Here is a 24899-nt window from a genome sequence, read left to right as displayed (position 1 = left end):
TTGGAAAAAGAAAAAAACTTAACTCTGAAACAGTCCAACAACACAAATGGTGAAAAAGATCCAGCAGGATGTTTAAGCTGCGATCCAGCAGCGTCGGCCTGCTTCAGGAGCAGACATGAAACCGTCTGCATGCAGCGTCTGTGTCTGCTCCTGGAAACGTTTACAGCTTCTAGTGTCTTACATAGAAAATGGAAGTGAAAGCAAAGTCCAATCTCAGCTTGTAAAACCTGTCAGTGATAAAAAACAAACAAACTTGATTTTACTTCCTCGTTCGCTCACAGCTGAGACATGAAGCTCCCAGTGAAACAACGACCATGACACCCAGCAGTAAGGGTAGTCCAGGGTATACAGAGTAAACACACTTCTACTTCACTCTGCAATGAGTACAGCCACTTCTAAACCCTCTGTGATGCTGCTTTTACAGTTACAACCATCCCTACACATGTAGCTACGTCGCCCAGCAGCTCAGATGAGGTTACCAGTATGCTATACTGGTGCAGTTAACCATCTGCTGGGTTAACTCCAGCCTGAACATAGACATAATACAGATATATGTCTATGATTCTCTCTCTCTCCAGTCAGAACTGGTTTAGTCATTCCATAAGTCTTCCTCCCTGAAGCCGAAGAGCAGAAATCATGTGAAGATGAGCAGAAATACTGAAGGGTTTATGAAGAGAAGTCCTTCATGTCACTGTTTCTGAAACGGCGTTTTCTGGGCTCCTTTTATTCTGTTGGGGTTTTTTTTTTAATAAAGAGCTAAATAAATTTAGAGTATACCCACTTCATGAAGGAACCACTGACATCCAGGATTATTAATGTGACCTGACATGAAACAACTCTGCACTAAAATCCTGTTTTTCCAGCGTTTGGTGCTGCAGAGAGCGTCAGACTGCGTCGTGTCGGGTTCGGACATGAAGGTGAGGATAAATGTCCATGCTGTCTGTCTGGACCAGGAGTTTCTCCCCAACAAGCCTCAGCTGATGAGAACTGGTCCGGGACACACGGCGCTGCAGGCTTCAGATCAACCCTCCTCTGTTCTGCTCTCCACCCCACAGTCCTGGTCATTCGCTGTGGAGGCTTTCAGGTGGAACTGTGAGACCCACTACAGCACCAAACACAGTGGTCTTCAGCAGCCTGGTCCCCAACAAGACCAAGGAGGCCTTTTGGGATTCTAGGAGGTCTAAGAAGAGGAAAACCAGCTTAGTAGTAACAGAACTGGTAGCTGTGACACCAAAAGTCAAAGCAGCTGTGTCGGATAAAATGTGTTAAATAACCCAAGCAGACAATGAGGGGAGTGTGTTGGCAGGTGGGGAAGTGGTGAACACACTCTGTGCTGTCTTCTAATAACAATGCATTCGGTTGTATTTTCTCAGCTGTTTTACTGTGTTTAACTGTTGCTGGGCCGGACGTTGTCTTTCAGTCTGGTGGCAGTAGCTTTCCTTTTCATCTGCACAGTGTGTTTATCGCATGTAAACTGGATGTTTATACTGGTTTTGTGTTGGTTTTTTTACCTTTTGTGCCATTTTCTGATGCTGAGCTACTGGAAATGTGTTAGCATGTTAATGAGGTGGTGAGTTGAACACACGGGGGCAGCAGTGGATCCCATCACTCTGACGGCTGCTGTGTGCTGGACCACTGTGGTTGTTTGATGCTGTTCCCATCTGAAGAATCTGTTTATAGATCCTCCCTCAGAGACCAGCTCGAAGCAGCTTTCACACAGATTTTTCTGATCCACACTGGGATAAAGTTTCTTCTGAAGAACAACTTCTACGACAGTCTGACTTCTGACCATGTCATTCTGTCCTGATATCCTGCTCTCCAACATCACACCGGTTCCTGGTCAGCACCGTTCTGCAGAACACTGCAACAGCATGATGTTTCATTTACACTTTCACTCTTTGTACCAGAGAAGTTGTTGCAGGTTGTGTGTAAATTCTGACAATTCAACACAAAAAACTCCACATAACCATGTTATTACATAATGAACAGTGGTGAGAGCCTCTAAGGAAGGGTTCTCTGCAGGTTTTAGATGTTTCCCTGCTTTTTCTAACCCGACTCCGGACCAAACCTGTGCTGAACTTAATGACAAGCTGTTGGGTGGATCAGTTTGAATGTTGTTTTGGCAAAAGGAAACATCTAAAACCTGCAGAGCGGTGACTCTTAGAGACCAGAATGATGGTTTATGCCATTATTAAACCTGATGTCCTCCACTTCAAAAACAGATGGAGCCTAAACTGCATGAAACCTCTCTAATGAAATAAATAAAACCTTTTCAGACAGATGTTCATGTTTTATTGTAATTTTAAAGAGGTTTAGAGTTACTGCTGCATGTTTCTTTTTTTTTTCTTTTTTTTTTGCTGCATCTTTCAAAACATATTTTTATTTGTAATAAAGGTGTTTTTATTCTTTCTTCCTTTTCTTTTAAAAAACAAGTCTAAAACTTTTTACATTGGTGCTATATGCCATCTTCATTACTTCTGTACCAGTACCACATTCTACACATATAAACTTAGGAATACTTGGCTTTTCCGAGGAAGAACAAACTAAAATACACTCTAACATTTACAAATTAATTTTAATTTGACTTTATCTGAATTTTAAAAAGTAAATGTACAGATATTTTAGTATTTAAATACTTATTGCATAACATATTGTTCCCTAACAAGGTGATTAACCACAAGCACACACAGAAAATAAAAGATAAAAAAGTGTGTGAACCATAACTAATTCTATATAAACACGTGGATTTATGGTTAGTGTGATTATATGATGTGTAACATTGGGTAGGATTTAATAAGTTTTACATTTCTTCCTACTCCTTTTCAATTGTGTGACCACGAATGGAGCACTCAACGCTCTGGCTCAATGACAGCTTGTATCTAAACAGTCCATGTTTACCTTTTGACATCACCAGACCAAGGTGACACCTAACATGCAACAAGTTACATAGACATTGATATTTTACTGAATACACCGTTGTTCGATTTAGTTTAAATGATTTTTTCTTTTCATTAAAGCATCACAGTTGTATTATTTTACTTAAAAGCCCTACATATATGAGTGTAGCATAAACTTTTCAAAGAATAATCAAACTGTGTGTGACACTGAAATTACACATCACTTGGTTTGACGCGGTGACATGACAGCACGTGCGTAATCTGGAAAGTGTTGCTGAACAACGACATCAGGCCGGTGGGATTTACTCTGGAGGACGATATAAAGTTGTAACAGTGTCCCTTTAAGAAACTCCTGCCTGCTTTTAGAGCTGCTGGTCATCAGTAAAAATAGCATGGGGGGTTTGGGGGGGGCGAGCAGGAGCTGCGGTTTCTGACGGAGCCCCTGAACATGTATGGAGTCCCAGAACAGAGGTTGATGCTGCATTCAGGTCATGCGCGGAAATGAGAACTCTACATGCAGATCTCACTCGAAAAAAGAGCTTTACACTATTTTACAAGTTGTGAATAATTAGTTGAATTTTTCTTGGAGGTGAGAAAAAGTAAATGACGTGCGCTTTAAGATCGTGGAAGTATGAATAATTAAATAACGAGTCGTATTTTCAGATAAAACCTCAAATAAACCTATTTAGGAAATTATTTAGACTTTCTTTGTTGACGTACTGAAAAGCAACCAGCTCGATCAATGAATAAAAAGATGTTTTTGGCCTAGAACAGGTTGGATTGTTGGTTTTGGAAGTAAAATGTTCGAGTGGACCTGAAGGTGCTCCGTTTGAGTGCTGCTGTCTGAACTTCGCCTGTCCGACAGGTTTACATGAAGTGTGTGGAGTAACTCTGCAGCTGGGGCGCATTTCTCCCCCTTTTCACTCATTATCTCTGTTACAAAGTGGAAAACATTCCACTTTAATGGGACAAAATAAAGTTACGGAGACTTCTTTGTGCGCGAGGAACGCGCGTGAAGCAGATGCTGGCAGCCACGCACTGAACTGAGCGCAGTTTGACAAACACAGGAAGAAGTGGAGAAACGGATGTGTGACAATGACCCACGCTGTGAACGCGGCTCGTGCTGCCTCGTAGGCTCCTAAACCGGGACATTTTCACGCATATGAGGCCCACGGCGCGGGTTTTATTGATTGAAGGCGCTGCTGGACCGCAAGTGCGAGTTTCTTCACGCGCGGAGGAGAGTTTGTAGAAAGAGACGCAACATGGGGACTCAGGGAACAGGACGGAAAAGATCTACTAAGAAGGAGAGGTCGACGGCGGAGGACGATGCCCTGAACCTCATCGCCAGAGAGGTGAGTGGAGGTGGTCGCCAGAGGGGAGACATGTTCACCCGAAAAGTTTCAGGAAACTGGAGAGACTTTTGTCACGTTGTGACCCCAAAAACCCACGCAATGACGTCATAACCCGAAGCCATGTGGTGGGAGTTTTGTTATTAGAGAAGTTACAGCAGCTAAAGTGAAGTAAAACGTGTTTTTGGGGTATATGAGGTTACATCCAACCAGGGGCGAGTCTAGAAAACTCAGATGGGGGGGCGAGGCAGAGGTTAAAAATACAGGAAAGGGGGGAAGGCTGAGATGATGCTGCGTTTTTATCTACAACATGGAAGTACTGAGTCACAACATCTGTCTATACCTCTGTTTGTATGACCAGTTAGTTTCTGTCTATTATGTTGTACGTAGGCTGTTTGATTGAGCCCTGGTTTTAATGGTCAGTGTGGTGTTCGGACAATAAAGTTACTTCACTTTGTAGGAGTCTGCATGCAGGATACACGTTGCATTCACTTGTACTTGAGGTTTACCCAAGAAAAACTCAGCGTACCATACCATACCGTGCCGTACCATACCATACCATTCCGTACCGCACCTTACCATACCATACCATACCATGCTGTACCATACCGTACCATACCATACCGTGCTGTACCATACCATTCCGTACCATACCATACCATTCCGTACCGCACCTTACCATACCATACCATACCATACCATGCTGTACCATACCGTACCATACCATACCGTGCTGTACCATACCATTCCGTACCGTACCATACCATTCCGTACCGTACCATTCCGTACCATACCATACCGTACCGTCCCGTACCATACCATTCCGTACCGCACCTTACCATACCATACCATACCATACCATACCATACCATACCATTCCGTACCATACCATTCCGTACCATTCCGTACCATACCATACCGTACCGTCCCGTACCATACCATTCCGTACCGCACCTTACCATACCATACCATACCATACCATGCTGTACCATACTGTACCATACCATACCGTCCCGTACCATACCATTCCGTACCGCACCTTACCATACCATACCATACCATACCATACCATACCATACCATGCTGTACCATACTGTACCATACCATACCGTGCTGTACCATACCATTCCGTACCATACCATACGGTACCATACCATACCATTCCGTACCGTACCATACCGTACCGTACCATACCATGCTGTACCATACCGTACCGTACCATACCATACCATACCATTCCGTACCGTACCATACCATTCCGTACCATACCATACCATACCATTCCGTACCATACCAAACCATACCATACCATTCCGTACCATACCATTCCGTACCATTCCGTACCATACCATTCCGTACCATTCCGTACCATACCATTCCGTACCGTACCATACCATACCGTACCGTACCATACCATACCATACCATTCCGTACCATACCATTCCGTACCATACCATACCATTCCGTACCATACCATACCATTCCGTACCATTCCGTACCATACCATTCCGTACCATACCATACCGTACCATACCATTCCGTACCATACCATACCATACCATACCATACCGTACCATACCATTCCGTACCATACCATACCATTCCGTACCATACCATACCATACCGTACCATACCATTCCGTACCATACCATTCCGTACCATACCGTACCATACCATACCATACCATACCATACCGTACCATACCATTCCGTACCATACCATACCATTCCGTACCATACCATACCATACCATTCCGTACCATACCATACCATTTCGTACCATTCCGTACCATACCATACCGTACCATACCATACCATTTCGTACCATTCCGTACCATACCATACCATTCCGTACCATACCATACCATACCATTCCGTACCATACCATACCATACCATACCATTCCGTACCATACCATTCCGTACCATACCATACCATACCGTACCATACCATTCCGTACCATACCATACCATTTCGTACCATTCCGTACCATACCATACCATTCCGTACCATACCATACCGTACCATACCATTCCGTACCATACCATACCATTTCGTACCATTCCGTACCATACCATACCGTACCATACCATACCATACCATACCGTACCATATCATTCCGTACCATACCATACCATACCATTTCGTACCATTCCGTACCATACCATACCATTCCGTACCATACCATTCCGTACCATACCATACCATACCATATATTTATTTATAAAGCACTTTAAAAACAACATACTACTGACCAAAGTGCGGTACAGAAACAGCAAGTGAATAAAAACAGCTTAAGAAATTAAAATAACCATACCATACAACATTTGTTTAGACATTATATTATATTTATTTATAAAGTATACACTAAATATTTGTTAGAATTTCCATTTAATTTGTGAAGAAACTTCCACATTTCATCAGACGGGAACCTGGTCTCTATTAAAATCTCCTCAGCAACGGTTTGTTAAGCGTTGTCATGTGTGGCAATGTGGTGTCCGTATTTCCACCGTTGCTGGCAGTAAAGTTACTTTACAGAAGCACACATGTTGTGTTCACTTGCACTTAGACATCTGAGCTTTATGCAGGAAATTCTCAGTTTATACTAAATATAAATATTTGCTGTAATTTCTTTGCCTATATTTGGGGTTGCACCTGAAGGGGGGCAGTCAGATTTTCGGGCTGGCTCGTGCCCCCCACAGCACTCCTCTGGCCCCACCCTGACACCCAGCAGTGCAGCTATCAAACACTGAAAGATAATTATTATTGGCGGGCCAGACGTAGATTCTAACTGGCTCATAGAAACTTTTGGTGTCTTGTTATTGGTCAGGTTTTAGTGCTGCCCTGATTGCAGGCAGAAATATTCAATATTTCCAATACTTCAAATTTCAATATTTCAATTCATATTTCAAATATTCTAAGGAAACAACTGGTCATTAAAAATGTCATTATTTGTTATTCCAACACTAGAAACCCACTTTCTTTCTAAGAATCTGTTAATTATTTCCAAAAATGTACATTTTTTAAATGATCTTTCCATCCCTGTGTGGCCCCCTATCAGAAATATGTCCGGTCTGGTTATTGATGCCTGATGGCAGACGTAAGCTGCACACTGTCCTGTCTTAGGCCAGAATGCAGTGAATGCAGCAAGGCTGCTGGACTGTGTCATCTTTCCTGCTCTTGCACAACATAAACATACAAAAGTATTTTTTCTTCCCTACTTAGAGCTCATTTCAGCGGCGGATGTCGTAAACGTCACCTGCAGCTTTTTAATAATGGTTTATTGTACTTTGGAGCTGGCCTTTCTGGTGCTAACCTGCACGAATCGGCAGGCTACCCCTCAGTAATGCCAGTCTGGTTGTTTACAACGTGTCGTGTTCCGACATGTTTACACTGTTTGAAAGTGCCTGATCCCTGCTATTACTGTGTGTTTAGTAAAGTTAAATGAATGTTTTCTACTAAATGTGAAGTGTGTCATCAGGACTAAATGAAGAGAGATGCTTTGCACACTTTATCTTGTGCCGAAGAGATGATGACCATGAAAACACGAGGCATCGCCTTAAACTGTTTGCTGCTTTCTTCAACAAGGAGGAAGTGTCGCCTCTGTTGACCTAAACCAGGATGTTTCAGCACATTTACGTATCACCTTGCAACTACCAAGCTCACACTCTGCTGCTGCAGTTGTAGCTGTGTGTGACTGGGATATGGCAGCCAGTTCTGCAGAGGTTTGGCTGTTTGGAACGGTTCCTCGGTGCCTGGCCGCGGTGCTGCAGGGTGCCTGAGGATGCACATTCCTCTGGCCGGTAATTGTTTCTGGTCTTAGTCTATTTCCAGTGGAAGGAATCCTGCTTAATACACAATATCTAAACAGGAGATAGTCTTGGGCCGATGAAGCCTCATGCCTCTCGGAGCTCCAACTCTGTGCCTTTAAGCGGCGGATGGGTGAAGTCCCTCTGTGGCCGTACTCTGACAGGTCGGTATGTTGGCCCTGATGACTTGGCCCTTTCTGCCAAGAGCTTTTAAAATAGATGCTCCTAAAAGATCAGCTGTTGCTGCACCCAGTTTTAGACTGGGTGTGTGGGGGATGGGCATGGAGGAGGCTGGATGTGGATCACCAGCTGGTCATCCCACCCGCATGGCAGCAGCAGGCTGGTGTGTGAAAGCAACTGGCACCATTGCTGGCAGTTGTAGCACAGTTTGGGCTCTTCTTTCCAGTCGTGAGAGTTTTCTTGTGTCATTATGAGGTTGCTGTTTGTTGATCTTCTCTGTCAGTGGTGTTGAAGCTGACTAATTGCTGAGCAAATGGGAGGAGACCACACAGCAGGGAGGAATGTCAGTTGTAGTGATGGTGTCTCTCTGTCCGTCAAACGGTTTGTGTCCAGCTGTAAACAGTCTGTTGTTCTGCAGATCCCAGTCCGCTGTTCAGACACGAACATCGCTGAGCGTCTCTGAGGAGTAGTTACGTTTCCAGACCAGGACTGAAGCCTGGATGGTCTCCATCACTTCTTAAAAACATTTGCTAGTGACTGAATAAGGATGGAACTGGACTAGTCATCTAAAAGATAACTATAACTAAACAGTTAGTTGGTTAAGTCCTACCACTGTGGTTAGTAAGCTTGGGAAATCCAATAGAAAAAATGCAATATTTTAAGGATTTTTTTTTGCTTCACAATTTTAAAATCGATTCTTTTGTTTAAAAATCAATGATTTTTTTTTTTTTCAAATATAATTTTCTTTTGTCATTTCTATTGTTTTTATTGATGTTTTTACTTGTTTTCTCGGACATTATAGCAGCAGAATGATGGTCTGGCTACTGGGTTGTTTTTTCCTGTTGAAATTAAGAAAATTGACGAGCAAAAAAGAAAGTTTTGAAAAAATTTTCTTGTTTGTTTTTAGTCCACAAAAATCATAATATGGAAAAATCGTGAGAATCACGATTTAAATCAAATCAGAACCCAAAAACCAGAATCAGAAGAAAGCGTATGGTTACAGCCGTAATGGTCGCATGCGTGACCAGAAACCTGTGCGACTACGTTTTTTCCTTACTGGTGCGCCTGACGTGTCTCAGGTTGATTAAAGGATTTTATTTCTGAAAGCATTTCTGCATGTTCTGAGTTTCACCTGAGATGTCACCGTGATTAAAAAGAAACATCAGTCCCCTAGATCACGTTTTAGGACGGTCAGACCACAGTTAAATGGATCATTTTTATCTATTTGGAAAAAAAAAAAAAAGGATTTTTTTTTTTTAACAAAAAATCGATTATAAAATTGGGAGGTAAAAAATCCCGATATTCGATTTTTTGATTTGATTTTCCCACCCCTATTGTTTAGGGTTTATGCTTTAAAGCTCTTGTTTTGTCAACAAATTGACCAACTAGTGTGGGAGCAGCGCGCGGATCAATCTTAAATGGCTTCTGGGAAAAAAAAACCCAAACAAGTGGCGTCCACTGATTGACTGCAGTCTTTCTGCCCTGTAAGAAGGGAAAACGCTGAAATGCAGACAGCTTCTCAATGGAAAGTTCTTCCTTTGTGCAAAATAGATGAAAACATTTAAAGTCCGATCAAATTCACTTCATTGAAATATCTTGCTTTCAAACACACGGTTACCAATCTGCTGTACATTAAAAAAATGATCCCAATACTTTAAAAAATTACTCTGAAAATGGACTTTCTATATTTTAGATATCTATTGAAAGAGGATCATGTTTGACGAGCATTATTTACAGACTGTGGAGACTACAGGATGGTTCGTTGCTAAATTATGTAAAAACAGGCCTTACAAATGGTAAATACAAAGCTGTTTCAGAGCCAAAAGAGCTCCTAAAGGAGCTGAATCTTCCCACCTCTACGTCGTTCTAACACGCCTGTAAAGGCGATTGGAATCTGTACATGTGAGATTTTTACCACTTAAACTTTGTCTAAGACGGAGAAACAAACAATGATGACATGTTTTCTCACATCTTGTCACGTCGTCATTACAGGTCAGTTTTCACATGCTTCTTTTCTCCGTGCTCCTCAGGTGCTCCTGATGATACTCTGCTTTGTTTCCTTATAGATGTAGCAGGTTTTGGTTGTACAGCCTTTGTTTTCTGTCTTTTGTTTCCCCCTGTCAGGTCCAGCATTGACGTTTAACGTAGCAATAACCAAACTAAAGAACAGTATTTAAGACTCATGGTCTTATATTCACAGAACAGCATTTCCTTCATATCCGCCAGGATTCTCTTGGCAAAGCGAGTTTGTTCAGAGCAACAGGCCTTCATTGTGCTTTCCATGACACTGGACAGCACGAGGTGAGAAAAGGAAGTAAAATTAGCTCCCTGCTATCTGCGGTCTACAAAGCAGCAGAGGGGTCACGCATGTTTGTCTGCAGCCACGTTTAATGGAAAGCAGAGAGGACGTATGAAAAGTCATCATGCAGCTCACCTCCTGTGGTAATGAAGATAATCAGGCCATGTTTTTCCGCTAAAATAAGCAAAACTAATAAGTTTAATCAGCAAAGTCTGTTTTTGCTGTTAAAAGTCAGTATTGCTGCTTTGGATGTTAAGGTCCAGCACAGTCAGCACACTGAGCAGCACATCGTAGTCTAGAGACATGTTCGGCTCATTTCAGGCTAGCGTTTTGGGCTAGAATCTAATTTCTCTACAGCTGTCATGAAACCACGTGATCTCATGTCACATCCACCTCGACTTGATTTATTTTCTATTTGCTTTTCACATCGGCTACTTCTGCAAACTTACTGTGTGGTTATCGTTGTCAAAAAGCTGAAGGGAGCCACGATCAAAGTGTGCTCCAGAGGTTAAGAGGAACATCTGCTGGTAAAAACCAGCTGGTGAGGACCACCAGGGCTTGGTTTCACCCTCCTGGACCCTGAGCTTGTGCCTTTTGGCATTTACTCACCAGCCTGTTGCTTAGAGAGCTCTGAGGACAGATAGCATAAAAAGGATTAATCTAATCCTCTCATGCTGTATTTATTAGATCAGGGTTGCAGATTATTTCATTTGTATTGATTTGATTTGATGTGCACCTGGTTGTGAGTTCATCAGCAGCTACTTCATTGTTTTATTTTTAAACTAAAAAGTAGACATGTTACGCTTGATTTCTGCATTTTACTAAATACAGTTGTGCTCATATGTCTTCATCCCCTTTCATTAAAGAAAAGGCTGAATTTACAACAGTCACTCAGATAACTGGAGACTTAAAAAAGGACCAATAACTAAAAATTTGCAAAAATATAATTTAGTAATATAAGACATTGTTTTTTCATTTAATTGAGTTGAAGAAAGAAAAACCAAACAAATGTGTCCTGGACAAATGAGAGACTTTTCTGTTGAACAGTGGGACAAAATACCTGTCAACAGGTGCAGAAGTCTGACTGAGAGGAACAGAAAACACCTGACTGGAGCGGAAACATTAAAGGATTCTTCTACTAAATATTAGTTTATGACTGATGGAATATGTAATAAATGATCTTATTTGTCTGCTTTTTTTAAAAAAATATTACTATTGAACCAGAATTAGAAAATAATGTCATGATTTTCATAAATTTTAAGTTATTACTACTTTAGTCAATTTCAGCTTATTTTACAGGCAGCTGTTTTTTTCCTTCTTTAATGAAAGGAGATGAATAAATATGAGCACAACTGTAGCTGTTTCTTTTTATTTAAAATATGTAGTCAACGTTTAAACTACACCTCGGTAGGTCAGTGGATGATTAATGTGCAGTTTGAAGTGTTATAACACAGTATGGGCCGAACGTCTTACAGAAGCTCTTCTTCGGCTGAACTTTCATCATCGCTGCTAACAGACGAAGCTTGATGCGGTTGATTTGTCTGGTTGAGTGAAGGAGCATCTTCAGATGTTTAAAATATACACCTTCTTTCATTTTAAAGAGCCGCATCCTTCCGTTAAGTTTGTGTTCCAGTCCTTAATGGATCCCGTTGAGCTCAGTTTAAGAGTGGGAATATGAGCCGTCTACCTCGGCGCGGCGCGGTGAACGTCGGGTTTGTAGCAGAACTCCTACATGTAGAAGAGTGGACGTGTGTGGATGTTTTCCATCCTCTTTCCTCCGGAAGTGGAGAGAAAAACGTTCTTCTCTACCTTTTTATTCTCAATTAAAACCTGAGCTTGGTTTATTTATTCGGTGTGAATAAGTGGGTGTTTGTAAACGCTTACCTGGCATGCAGTTTAATTCAGCCACATGTTTTTCCAGTGGTCTGCACGGTGGCGTAGTGGTTAGCACTGTGGCTTCACAGCGAGAAGGTCGCTGGTCTGAGCCTCGGCTGGGTTAGGGTGAGGTTGGCACATCGTTCTCTTCTCCCCATGCATGCGTGGGTTCTCTCCTGGTTCTCGGAGAGGTGGTGCAGGTTGTACGTTGCCTGTCTCTTGCTGGGATAGGTGACCCTGAACTGGACAGTGGATGGTTTTGCTGGTTGCTGATTCGCTGTGATGTTGCATCTGTCGAGTGCAGCACGAAAGTCATGTTTAAGGCTGCATTTTTATTCCAAGATTAAGATAAAGGAGGGAAACATGAACTATGCTTTATTGCAAAACAAATAACTTTCCCACCACTGTGTTCCCAGTACTACCATCATTAGCGTGTGTGGCCTGCTAGCAAGCTAAAAGAAATGGTAAACCTCATCATGTATGGCTGCCAAAGATCAGCATGTTAGTGTGGCCGTCTCCAGGAGCGATTATTGTATTAACATCAGAGCAAACACACAATGATGTTCACATCCTCACATGTCTGCAGACTGCATGCACCTAACATGACCATCTCTGCAGAGTATTGTTTACCATTCTGTTTACTACACTGAAGAAAGGAGAGATTAAACTGGAGATTTAATGTTGCCGTCAAACTCTTCACAGAATAAAGACAGCAGATGAATGCTATAAATAAAAACATGATGCTTTTCTACTTTGCCACTAAAGTACCATCTCATTATGTCGGGAAATATGCATAAATGTGATGTGTGGGACAGGCCGCTCGTTGGTGCGCATGCTGAGAATCAGTGTTGCCAAACTTTGAGGACATCCTGAATGTCCTGCAGCGCCGTAAGTCAGGTTATTCCCACTGGGTGACTTTTGATTATAAACATATTTTATAAGTAGTTTCTCAGATGTCAGACGATATCTGAGCTGGAACTTGTTGTGCAGCTGATCCCATCAGTCAGGTTGGAGCTGTCCCAGATTCAGCGTTCGCAGAGCTAATTACAATTAGCTGACATGTAGTATTTCACACTGGACAGATATGTGTTTCACATGTTTGTTAAGGATTTAGTGCAAACAAACCCGGTAGAAATAAAACGTGAAGCATCAGATGGATACGTCAACGTAACCGACTTGGAAGCGGCCGTTCCGGTATTTGGTGGTGTGTTTTGTCTGAGGTTGGTAAAACGATCTTAACTGGGATTAACTTGGCTGCTTGGAGGTACGTGGCAGTAAGAAGCTCAATGAGGCGTTGTAGAGAATTGAGTGTTTAGAGGGGATTAGTCTGAGCCTTGATGGCAAAGACGAGGAAACCCACCATAAAATCCGCTCAGTCCTCCTTCAGTCATCTGGGGAAGGAACCAGAGTGACCCCGTCCCTCCGGCGCCCACAGCTGGGTTAATCTTTAATGCTGAGGACAAGCTGCACACATTTACACAGCGATAAACGCAGCGCTGGATAAATATAGATGATTTTTACTTCTTAACCAGTCCGATACAAACTCACAGGATTGTTTCACTGCTGGCATGTGCTTCACCTTAAACCAGAAATGATTAAAGCTTTCCTGCACCGGACGTTCAACCAGAGCGCGTTGACGGTTCTCATTAAACGCCCATTGTGGCTTCCAGGACTTCCACACACATTAATGGTCCCAAACCATTACTTGTGTGTTTCCTGGTGCGTGTACACAAAGTTCTGGCTTGACTTGCCCGACTGAGTCTCCTTAAAAGGAAGCAGAGTTTCTGTGTGCATTGGTTTCCTCTTGATGACATCACCGCCGGCTCGGCCCATGCAGATTGTTATCACAAACTCCTTCCTGTTTATCCACCATGGCCGAGTCTCTCCCGAAGTTCAGGGGTGGAGGCGATGGGGTGTGGGGGGGCAGTACTGGGATAACACAACTTCTGCACATTGAGTGTGTTAATATAAAACTCAACAGGTTGGGGGGGGGGGGGGGGGGGGGGGGGTTGGGTGTCCAGGTGAGCTGGGAGGGATGAGGGCCGGAGACTACGAGTCGTTTGTCCAGCGCCGTCTGGTCGACTGAACACACTTTACTGTCTTGACCTCCTTTTGGTCCAACAACATCTCGTAGCATCAGGGATCCTTACGCTGACGATGTTCTGCCCCTCTCCTCCGGACCGTTGCTCTGCTTTGCTGATCCTGTGAACATGGACATTTATTTTGCTCCTACAGTATAAAATAAAGAATTTTTAATGAGACCCAAAATGCATTTCCACCCAATATGATAGAGGTTTTTTTCCCCAGTAGTTTTTAGCTTTTTTCTTACCTGACTATAGAAGGAAGGGCCGAAGGGGGCTGCAGTCCTGCAGATTTCAGATGTTTTCCTGCTCCAACACATCTGATTCAAACTAAATGTCTCTCAACAGCTTGTTGTCCAGCGATGCTCAAACGTGTTGAACACGTCTAAAACCTGTAGGACAGCAGTCTGGAGGACCCACTCTGGAGACCCCCGCAGTGGTGCATCAGAGAAAGAATAACAACAAAAAAGTTTGAAATGATTTTATGAGATTAACACATAAAATATGAAACTTTTACAAATGAAATGAAAGAACTTTGACAAAACTGTAATGTATTTATTATAATGTCCAGTAGATAAACTGATCTTATTAAAGCAGCAACAGCCTCTAATAAACAGCCAGCAAAACCAGTTCTTTCTAATGGGTTTGATAGTTTATTGGTCCCAGTATACCGTATTTTCTCGACCATAAGGCGCACATAAAAGTCTTCGATTTTCTTCAAAATGTGCAGTGCGCCCTTTGTGTGCGTGTTGTTGTTGTAATCGGACGTAGTAGAGAACACCTTGAGAACGTTAAAGGGTGAAGTGTGGGCGTTGATCGCATATATAAGAACAGGTATGTGCGTTATGCAGAACACCTTTTTCTAACAATCCTGAAAATGACAAAAGGACGCTTATGAAGCACAGTTTAAACTGAAGGCCATCAACTACGCCAAGCAACGTGGAAATCGAGCAGCCGAGAGAGAATTTAAGATTAATGAATCGATGGTTCGCAAGTGTAGGAAGATGGAAAACGATCTCCGACAGGTAAAGAAGACGCAGCTGAGTTTCCGTGGACATAAGGCGAGGCGGCGCGAGTTGGAGGACAGACGCTTGGGCTAACGTGTCTGCTGGCGCTGTTGTCCGCGCTTTCGCAAAAGCCGGCATCATTTCCGAGGAGCCGCACGGCACGGAAAGTGACTCTGACAGTGAAGAAAGTGAAGCTCGCATGTTTGCTGGAGATTTAGAGCAGCTGTTCAATTCAGAAACAGAGGATGAGGACTTTGATGGGTTTGACTGATGACGATTACCGGTAAAAAAATGTGAGTACCAAACTCAGTTTTGGTCCTGGCTTATTTTTAAATACGCACACTTGTGTGCTTGTTTTATCCGTGTGTTTTACCATGCCCGCGCCTATTGATGATTGATTGATGATTAAAAAATGTTAGTACTTTGTAATCAATGCTTAAATAAAGCTCAACCAAACTCGGTTTTGCTCCCGCTCTGTTTTTAAAAAGGCATACTTGCATGCTTGTGTGCATTGAGAATGTTGAAGGGGGAAGTGTGGGCGTGGATTGTACCGGTATATAAAACCCGCGCCCTATGGTCAGGTGCGCCTTATGTATGTGTTAAATACAGAAGGGGCGCACATAACTGAGACTGCGCCTTTTAGAACGGTGCGCCTTATGGTCGTGAAAATACGGTAACATTATCTGGGACTGGTTTATGGACACAAGTCACTGGTTCACTCAGTATCTCATTAACCTGAACAGGTCCAGCGGAGCCGGTCCGATGGACTTCACACAGTACAGAGATCATGACAAGCTAATGTTTACATCGCTAAGCTAGCTCCTAGCATAGATGCTAACTCTCCAGGTGTGTTTTAAGGTGGATCCAGCATGCTGGACAGTGTGTTGCTCTTTGATTTGTCCCTTTTTATTATGTTTTCTACCTAAAAGCTAGAATTAAAGCTGGAGTAGCTTCAGGTCTGTTTGCTGGGCGGCAAACAGACCTGAAGAGATGAAACTCTTCATGAAGAGATGAAACTCTTCATCTCTTTACGACCAAACAGCATGACTAGGACGCAGTTATTTATTATTCTAAAGGTTGTTTTCATCTCCTCAGCAGGTTTTCAGATATCACAATAAGAGTCTCAAAGCTTCAGCTTCAGCGCACCAGCTCCACCAAACTTTACACTTTCTCTTCTTTCAAACAGGTCAAGACCTCAAAAATGTGTTGAGGAATAAAAAGTTTTAAAAAAAATAATTATTAAATCACAGAAACTAATTTCTCTTATTTTGATCTTAATATTTAGTAAAAATGAAATAGTTTTCTAAGTTTAGGAAGACTTTAATCTGACGTCAGTCAGCGATCTCAAGCTTTCAGTGATGCAGACAAAATAAAATAAATGTACAGGTGTGGCAGTGGTGGCGTCTACAAGGTCCCTCCTGTGAATCTAAACATGGTAAGACTGGTATGGAAAAACAGATTCCCAGTGCTGGAACTGGGAGACAGACCAACACAGGGCGTCTGTAGCTCAGAACGTCACTCATAGAGACCTGCATACCTTCTATCTTTTTAGTTTTTCTCTTCTTCTTCTTTCTTCCTCTTTCTGAACTGGGCGTCTGGTGGTTTCTTTGGTCTTTGGTCCATTATACCGCACCTTTGACTCGACCTAACGACATCACGTATTTCCATACGTCAAACACCCAGAGCTAAGATTAACATCGTGTCATGATGTCAGAAAATTCATGTTGATGCAGATTTGTGTTTTCTTTTTCTTTCTTTCTTTCATTTATTTTTTTGTTTTACATTTTGTAAATGTAACATTATACACACGTGTTCATTTTATGCATGAAATGTAATTTATTTTGATGCAGTAGTGTGTGTGTGTGTGTGGATAATAGGAGTTCAGTTTACCTCCCGCCCCCCTCCTCGCTTTTTCTTCGTGAGTGAGACAAACCTGCTCACAACCTCTGCAGTTGCGAGTTGATCCTCCCTCCCGTCTCCCCCCTGCCTTTCCTTCTGACACACACACAACCTGTACAGGCCTACATGACTCTCAGCAGCAAGTGGACATGATAGTAGCGCTTGTTAACTAGATGTGGAAATGAGCGGTATTATCCTGGAGAACTGACGATGTTTTGTCTTTTCTAGGGCGTGTGCGCGCCCCCAAACAGGTCGTGCTCTGGGCGGCCGCCCACATTGCCCAAAGACCGTCCCTGACAGTGACATGTAGTGTAAAGTGCTTTGAGTGGTCCGGCTGGAGAGGCGCTGTATAAGTCCATTTACTTTAATGGTTTGGTGGAAAGATTCATATCTGACATAAGGCAGGAGGAAGAGCAGTCGTCCTTCAACTGGAAAGTTGGGAGATCGATTCCAGGCTTCCCCTGACTAAAATGCCGAAGTGTCCTGGGGCAAGACTCTGAACCCCAAGCTGCCCTCCAATGTGCCTATTATGAGTGTGTTGTATGAGTGTGCGTGTGAATGGCTGAATGTGACAAGTAGTGTAAAGCACTTTGAGTGGTTTGCATGACTAGAAAAGCGCTATAGAATTACAAGTCCATTCCCATAAGATGAAGAGAATTTTTTTTTTTTAAGTGTTTTTGAGTCACTTAACAAACTAGCTGAACATCCCGGCTGGATCAGGTTCGTTGTCCCGAGGTGTGTGAGACACCATGAAAGCAGCACGGAGATGTAACTTCCTGAGAGCTCCTACTTCCATCACGCTTGGTGTCTATTTAATGTAAAATAAACTAGTTCCTCGAGCTCCCTGCACAAGCCAACAAGAAACTTACTGATACTTCCCAAATATATCAATTAAAAGAGACAAAAATTGCAAAGATGGTCAAGACTGTCCATTACAAATCACGATGGTGACTAAAACATATCGAAAGAAGTCCTGTGTTGTACGGAAAGCCCCAGAAGTGAGAGAATTACTCCCATCTAGTGATGCAAACAACCGAGTCGTACCCTCCTGCACCTCGCTGTTTAAAGGTGGAGTATGTAAGATTTTCAATATTTTCTAAATAAATTCACTAATAAAATAACTACAATCATAGTTAGTTTTTTGAACGTGTAGGTTTCCAGTCTGTCCATATTTGATGCGTTATTAAATTACAAGTTTAATTAATGACAAATGACAAAAAGCACTTTTTTTTTTTTTTTTACTGGTAGGCAAACATTTAAGAAGGGTCTTTGTCATTAATTAAACTTTTAATTTAATCTTACAGACATCTTACATACATCTTACATACTCCACCTTTAAGCGCTTTGTTACCACCACCAAAGCTGCAGAGTCACAGATGTAAAAACATCAACGTCTTGCATAAGTTAGAGTGTTGCATCCGGTGATGAGGTGCAGAACGAAGGTACTGCTAACAGCTAATGTCATGGTGTGAAATGGTGTGACCACCTTCACAAATCAGCTAAAATAAATGACGAAACAGGAGGAAAAACTTCCAACTGAAAGCAGCGTACGGTGTCCTGCTGGTAAGACTTCTATGAAGAGGAACAGCAACTGATAACAGCAACTGCTAACAGATTAGCATCTCTGCCGTTTTATACAGCAGAAACAGTAAATGATGCGACTCAAACAGGAGGATAAAGTAGCTGCTGGATTACCTGCCCTGTTTCTAACATAACACCAAAATAAACTTCACTGTTAGACTGAATGAACTTACCTGTCCAGCAGGAAGCTGCAGCCTCCACCTCAGTTCTGACGTCCCTCATCATGAACCATCTCCATCTGGTAAACGCTGCACCCATGTAGACTCTGCTTTTCTCCTGGTTACTATTCCTTTTTCTTTTATAGTCTATTTATCCTCCGTCCCACAGGGCAAAGAGTCTGGATAATCCTCCATTTCAGTTTCAGCCTTTAGTTGATTGCATTGCCATCCATGTTTTTATAAATAACTCATTGTAAGCTAGGAGAAAACTTTGTTTGGACGTGATCGCGATGAGACTTTGGTAAAATACATAACTATAAAACAATACTTGATTTTTGCTAATAAAAAGCCAAATTAGTTTCACACCGTACCTTTGATATGGAGTCGTCACGGTAACGACCTCCTTTTGTCTGAAATGACACACTTGGTTTGCAGCAGGTGTAATATTTTTAATGAAAATGTGCGGCATCATATCGGACATGAAACTGACACACACCTCTGAAATCATGATGATTACACTGTAATCACATAAAAAATCATCACACACACACACACACACACGGAATGTTTCAGATACAAATCAGTGATAACAGTAGTGTGTGAGAGGTCATACGTGTGTAACATGATCAGCACATATATAACCTCTCACACACACTCTGTTACCACTGGTCCAAACGGGTACAGCACAGGGTAACTGTGTGTGTGTCTACATGGGTTTTTTGTAGTATTTTCATTGTATTATTCTGTGAATTTTCATTGGTTGTTTTGTTTTTATGTGTGTGTGCAAGTGATGGGAGTTGTGTGTGATTTCAGAGGTGTGTTTGAGCATTACAGCACCTCATACAAAACTGTTTCTTTCACTCCACTGTGGTTTTTCTGGCTGCAGTGGATGTTTTACCAGCTCACATACCTCCGTCTCCTACCTGAAGATAAGGAAAGGATTGTTAGTAGCTTTGATTTGGTAAGATTGGTACCTCTCCTCTGACTTGACACGATGTTTTAAGCAGTGTTCTGGAAGTCACAGGTCTGGGAGTCACAGGTCTCTGGAGGTCACAGGTCTGGAAGTCACAGGTCTGGAAGTCACAGGTCTGGAAGTCACAGGTCTCTGGAAGTCACAGGTTTCTGGAAGTCACAGGTTTCTGGAAGTCACAGGTCTGGGAGTCACAGGTCTCTGGAGGTCACAGGTCTGGAAGTCACAGGTCTGGAAGTCACAGGTCTGGGAGTCACAGGTCTCTGGAAGTCACAGGTTTCTGGAAGTCACAGGTTTCTGGAAGTCACAGGTCTGGAAGTCACAGGTGTCTGGAAGTCACAGGTCTCTGGAAGTCACAGGTCTGGAAGTCACAGGTCTCTGGAAGTCACAGGTCTCTGGAAGTCACAGGTCTGGAAGTCACAGGTCTGGAAGTCACAGGTCTGGAAGTCACAGGTCTTTGGAAGTCACAGGTCTCTGGAAGTCACAGGTCTCTGGAAGTCACAGGTCTCTGGAAGTCACAGGTCTGGAAGTCACAGGTCTGGAAGTCACAGGTCTGGAAGTCACAGGTCTTTGGAAGTCACAGGTCTCTGGAAGTCACAGGTCTCTGGAAGTCACAGGTCTGGAAGTCACAGGTCTGGAAGTCACAGGTCTTTGGAAGTCACAGGTCTGGAAGTCACAGGTCTGGAAGTCACAGGTCTCTGGAAGTCACAGGTCTCTGGAAGTCACAGGTCTGGAAGTCACAGGTCTGGAAGTCACAGGTCTTTGGAAGTCACAGGTCTCTGGAAGTCACAGGTCTCTGGAGGTCACAGGTCTGGAGGTCACAAGTCTCTGGAAGTCACAGGTCTGGAAGTCACAGGTCTGGAAGTCACAGGTCTCTGGAAGTCACAGGTCTCTGGAAGTCACAGGTCTCTGGAAGTCACAGGTCTGGAAGTCACAGGTCTGGAAGTCACAGGTCTGGAAGTCACAGGTCTTTGGAAGTCACAGGTCTCTGGAAGTCACAGGTCTCTGGAGGTCACAGGTCTGGAGGTCACAAGTCTCTGGAAGTCACAGGTCTGGAAGTCACAGGTCTGGAAGTCACAGGTCTGGAAGTCACAGGTCTCTGGAAGTCACAGGTCTGGAAGTCACAGGTCTGGAAGTCACAGGTCTCTGGAAGTCACAGGTCTGGAAGTCACAGGTCTGGAAGTCACAGGTCTGGAAGTCACAGGTCTTTGGAAGTCACAGGTCTGGAGGTCACAGGTCTCTGGAGGTCACAGGTCTGGAAGTCACAGGTCTGGAAGTCACAGGTCTCTGGAAGTCACAGGTCTGGGAGTCACAGGTCTGGAAGTCACAGGTCTGGAACTCATAGGTCTGGAAGTCACAGGTCTCTGGAAGTCACAGGTCTGGGAGTCACAGGTCTCTGGAAGTCACAGGTCTCTGGAAGTCACAGGTCTGGAAGTCACAGGTCTCTGGAAGTCACAGGTCTGGAAGTCACAGGTCTCTGGAAGTCACAGGTCTCTGGAAGTCACAGGTCTGGAAGTCACAGGTCTTTGGAAGTCACAGGTCTGGAAGTCACAGGTCTGGAAGTCACAGGTCTTTGGAAGTCACAGGTCTTTGGAAGTCACAGGTCTCTGGAAGTCACAGGTCTCTGGAAGTCACAGGTCTGGAGGTCACAGGTCTCTGGAAGTCACAGGTCTGGAAGTCACAGGTCTGGAAGTCACAGGTCTTTGGAAGTCACAGGTCTGGAAGTCACAGGTCTGGAAGTCACAGGTCTCTGGAAGTCACAGGTCTGGAAGTCACAGGTCTGGAAGTCACAGGTCTGGAAGTCACAGGTCTCTGGAAGTCACAGGTCTGGAAGTCACAGGTCTGGAAGTCACAGGTCTCTGGAAGTCACAGGTCTGGAAGTCACAGGTCTCTGGAAGTCACAGGTCTGGAAGTCACAGGTCTGGAAGTCACAGGTCTGGAAGTCACAGGTCTGGAAGTCACAGGTCTTTGGAAGTCACAGGTCTGGAAGTCACAGGTCTGGAAGTCACAGGTCTGGAAGTCACAGGTCTTTGGAAGTCACAGGTCTCTGGAAGTCACAGGTCTCTGGAAGTCACAGGTCTCTGGAGGTCACAGGTCTGGAGGTCACAGGTCTCTGGAAGTCACAGGTCTCTGGAGGTCACAGGTCTGGAGGTCACAAGTCTCTGGAAGTCACAGGTCTGGAAGTCACAGGTCTGGAAGTCACAGGTCTGGAAGTCACAGGTCTCTGGAAGTCACAGGTCTGGAAGTCACAGGTCTGGAAGTCACAGGTCTTTGGAAGTCACAGGTCTCTGGAAGTCACAGGTCTCTGGAGGTCACAGGTCTGGAGGTCACAAGTCTCTGGAAGTCACAGGTCTGGAAGTCACAGGTCTGGAAGTCACAGGTCTCTGGAAGTCACAGGTCTCTGGAAGTCACAGGTCTCTGGAAGTCACAGGTCTGGAAGTCACAGGTCTGGAAGTCACAGGTCTGGAAGTCACAGGTCTTTGGAAGTCACAGGTCTCTGGAAGTCACAGGTCTCTGGAGGTCACAGGTCTCTGGAGGTCACAGGTCTGGAGGTCACAAGTCTCTGGAAGTCACAGGTCTGGAAGTCACAGGTCTGGAAGTCACAGGTCTGGAAGTCACAGGTCTTTGGAAGTCACAGGTCTGGAGGTCACAGGTCTCTGGAGGTCACAGGTCTGGAAGTCACAGGTCTGGAAGTCACAGGTCTCTGGAAGTCACAGGTCTGGGAGTCACAGGTCTGGAAGTCACAGGTCTGGAACTCATAGGTCTGGAAGTCACAGGTCTCTGGAAGTCACAGGTCTGGGAGTCACAGGTCTCTGGAAGTCACAGGTCTCTGGAAGTCACAGGTCTGGAAGTCACAGGTCTCTGGAAGTCACAGGTCTGGAAGTCACAGGTCTCTGGAAGTCACAGGTCTCTGGAAGTCACAGGTCTGGAAGTCACAGGTCTTTGGAAGTCACAGGTCTGGAAGTCACAGGTCTGGAAGTCACAGGTCTTTGGAAGTCACAGGTCTTTGGAAGTCACAGGTCTCTGGAAGTCACAGGTCTCTGGAAGTCACAGGTCTGGAGGTCACAGGTCTCTGGAAGTCACAGGTCTGGAAGTCACAGGTCTGGAAGTCACAGGTCTTTGGAAGTCACAGGTCTGGAAGTCACAGGTCTGGAAGTCACAGGTCTCTGGAAGTCACAGGTCTGGAAGTCACAGGTCTGGAAGTCACAGGTCTGGAAGTCACAGGTCTCTGGAAGTCACAGGTCTGGAAGTCACAGGTCTGGAAGTCACAGGTCTCTGGAAGTCACAGGTCTGGAAGTCACAGGTCTCTGGAAGTCACAGGTCTGGAAGTCACAGGTCTGGAAGTCACAGGTCTGGAAGTCACAGGTCTGGAAGTCACAGGTCTTTGGAAGTCACAGGTCTGGAAGTCACAGGTCTGGAAGTCACAGGTCTGGAAGTCACAGGTCTTTGGAAGTCACAGGTCTCTGGAAGTCACAGGTCTCTGGAAGTCACAGGTCTCTGGAGGTCACAGGTCTGGAGGTCACAGGTCTCTGGAAGTCACAGGTCTGGAAGTCACAGGTCTGGAAGTCACAGGTCTCTGGAAGTCACAGGTCTGGAAGTCACAGGTCTGGAAGTCACAGGTCTCTGGAAGTCACAGGTCTGGAAGTCACAGGTCTCTGGAAGTCACAGGTCTGGAAGTCACAGGTCTGGAAGTCACAGGTCTTTGGAAGTCACAGGTCTGGAGGTCACAGGTCTCTGGAGGTCACAGGTCTGGAAGTCACAGGTCTCTGGAAGTCACAGGTCTGGGAGTCACAGGTCTCTGGAAGTCACAGGTCTGGAAGTCACAGGTCTGGAAGTCACAGGTCTGGGAGTCACAGGTCTGGGAGTCACAGGTCTCTGGAAGTCACAGGTCTCTGGAAGTCACAGGTCTGGGAGTCACAGGTCTCTGGAAGTCACAGGTCTGGAAGTCACAGGTCTCTGGAAGTCACAGGTCTCTGGAAGTCACAGGTCTCTGGAAGTCACAGGTCTCTGGAAGTCACAGGTCTGGAAGTCACAGGTCTGGAAGTCACAGGTCTGGAAGTCACAGGTCTTTGGAAGTCACAGGTCTCTGGAAGTCACAGGTCTGGAGGTCACAGGTCTCTGGAAGTCACAGGTCTGGAAGTCACAGGTCTGGAAGTCACAGGTCTGGAAGTCACAGGTCTGGAAGTCACAGGTCTTTGGAAGTCACAGGTCTGGAAGTCACAGGTCTGGAAGTCACAGGTCTGGAAGTCACAGGTCTCTGGAAGTCACAGGTCTCTGGAAGTCACAGGTCTGGAAGTCACAGGTCTGGAAGTCACAGGTCTGGAAGTCACAGGTCTGGAAGTCACAGGTCTCTGGAAGTCACAGGTCTCTGGAGGTCACAGGTCTGGAGGTCACAGGTCTCTGGAAGTCACAGGTCTGGAAGTCACAGGTCTGGAAGTCACAGGTCTGGAAGTCACAGGTCTCTGGAAGTCACAGGTCTGGAAGTCACAGGTCTGGAAGTCACAGGTCTCTGGAAGTCACAGGTCTGGAAGTCACAGGTCTCTGGAAGTCACAGGTCTGGAAGTCACAGGTCTGGAAGTCACAGGTCTGGAAGTCACAGGTCTTTGGAAGTCACAGGTCTGGAAGTCACAGGTCTGGAGGTCACAGGTCTGGAAGTCACAGGTCTGGAGGTCACAGGTCTCTGGAAGTCACAGGTCTCTGGAGGTCACAGGTCTGGAAGTCACAGGTCTGGAAGTCACAGGTCTGGAAGTCACAGGTCTCTGGAGGTCACAGGTCTGGAAGTCACAGGTCTGGA

General features: G+C 44.4%; 1 protein-coding gene across 3 annotated transcripts in view; it reads left to right on the top strand.

The window, feature by feature from the left end:
- Nucleotides 1-3390: 3390 nt before the first annotated feature.
- Nucleotides 3391-24899, top strand: part of lrrfip1a (leucine rich repeat (in FLII) interacting protein 1a) — an 86442-nt gene continuing 64933 nt past the window's right edge. For all 3 annotated transcript variants that reach the window (XM_079253953.1, XM_079253951.1, XM_079253952.1), the window contains exon 1: nucleotides 3391-4249. In XM_079253953.1, the coding sequence (XP_079110079.1) occupies nucleotides 4160-4249 (90 nt within the window). In that variant the 5' untranslated portion in view covers nucleotides 3391-4159. The remainder of the gene's footprint in view (nucleotides 4250-24899) is intronic.

The sequence above is a fragment of the Telmatherina bonti genome, assembly GCF_933228915.1.
Source record: "Telmatherina bonti genome assembly, chromosome: 15".
Lineage (NCBI taxonomy): Eukaryota > Metazoa > Chordata > Actinopteri > Atheriniformes > Telmatherinidae > Telmatherina > Telmatherina bonti.
This window is presented reverse-complemented; position numbering and strand designations above follow the sequence as displayed.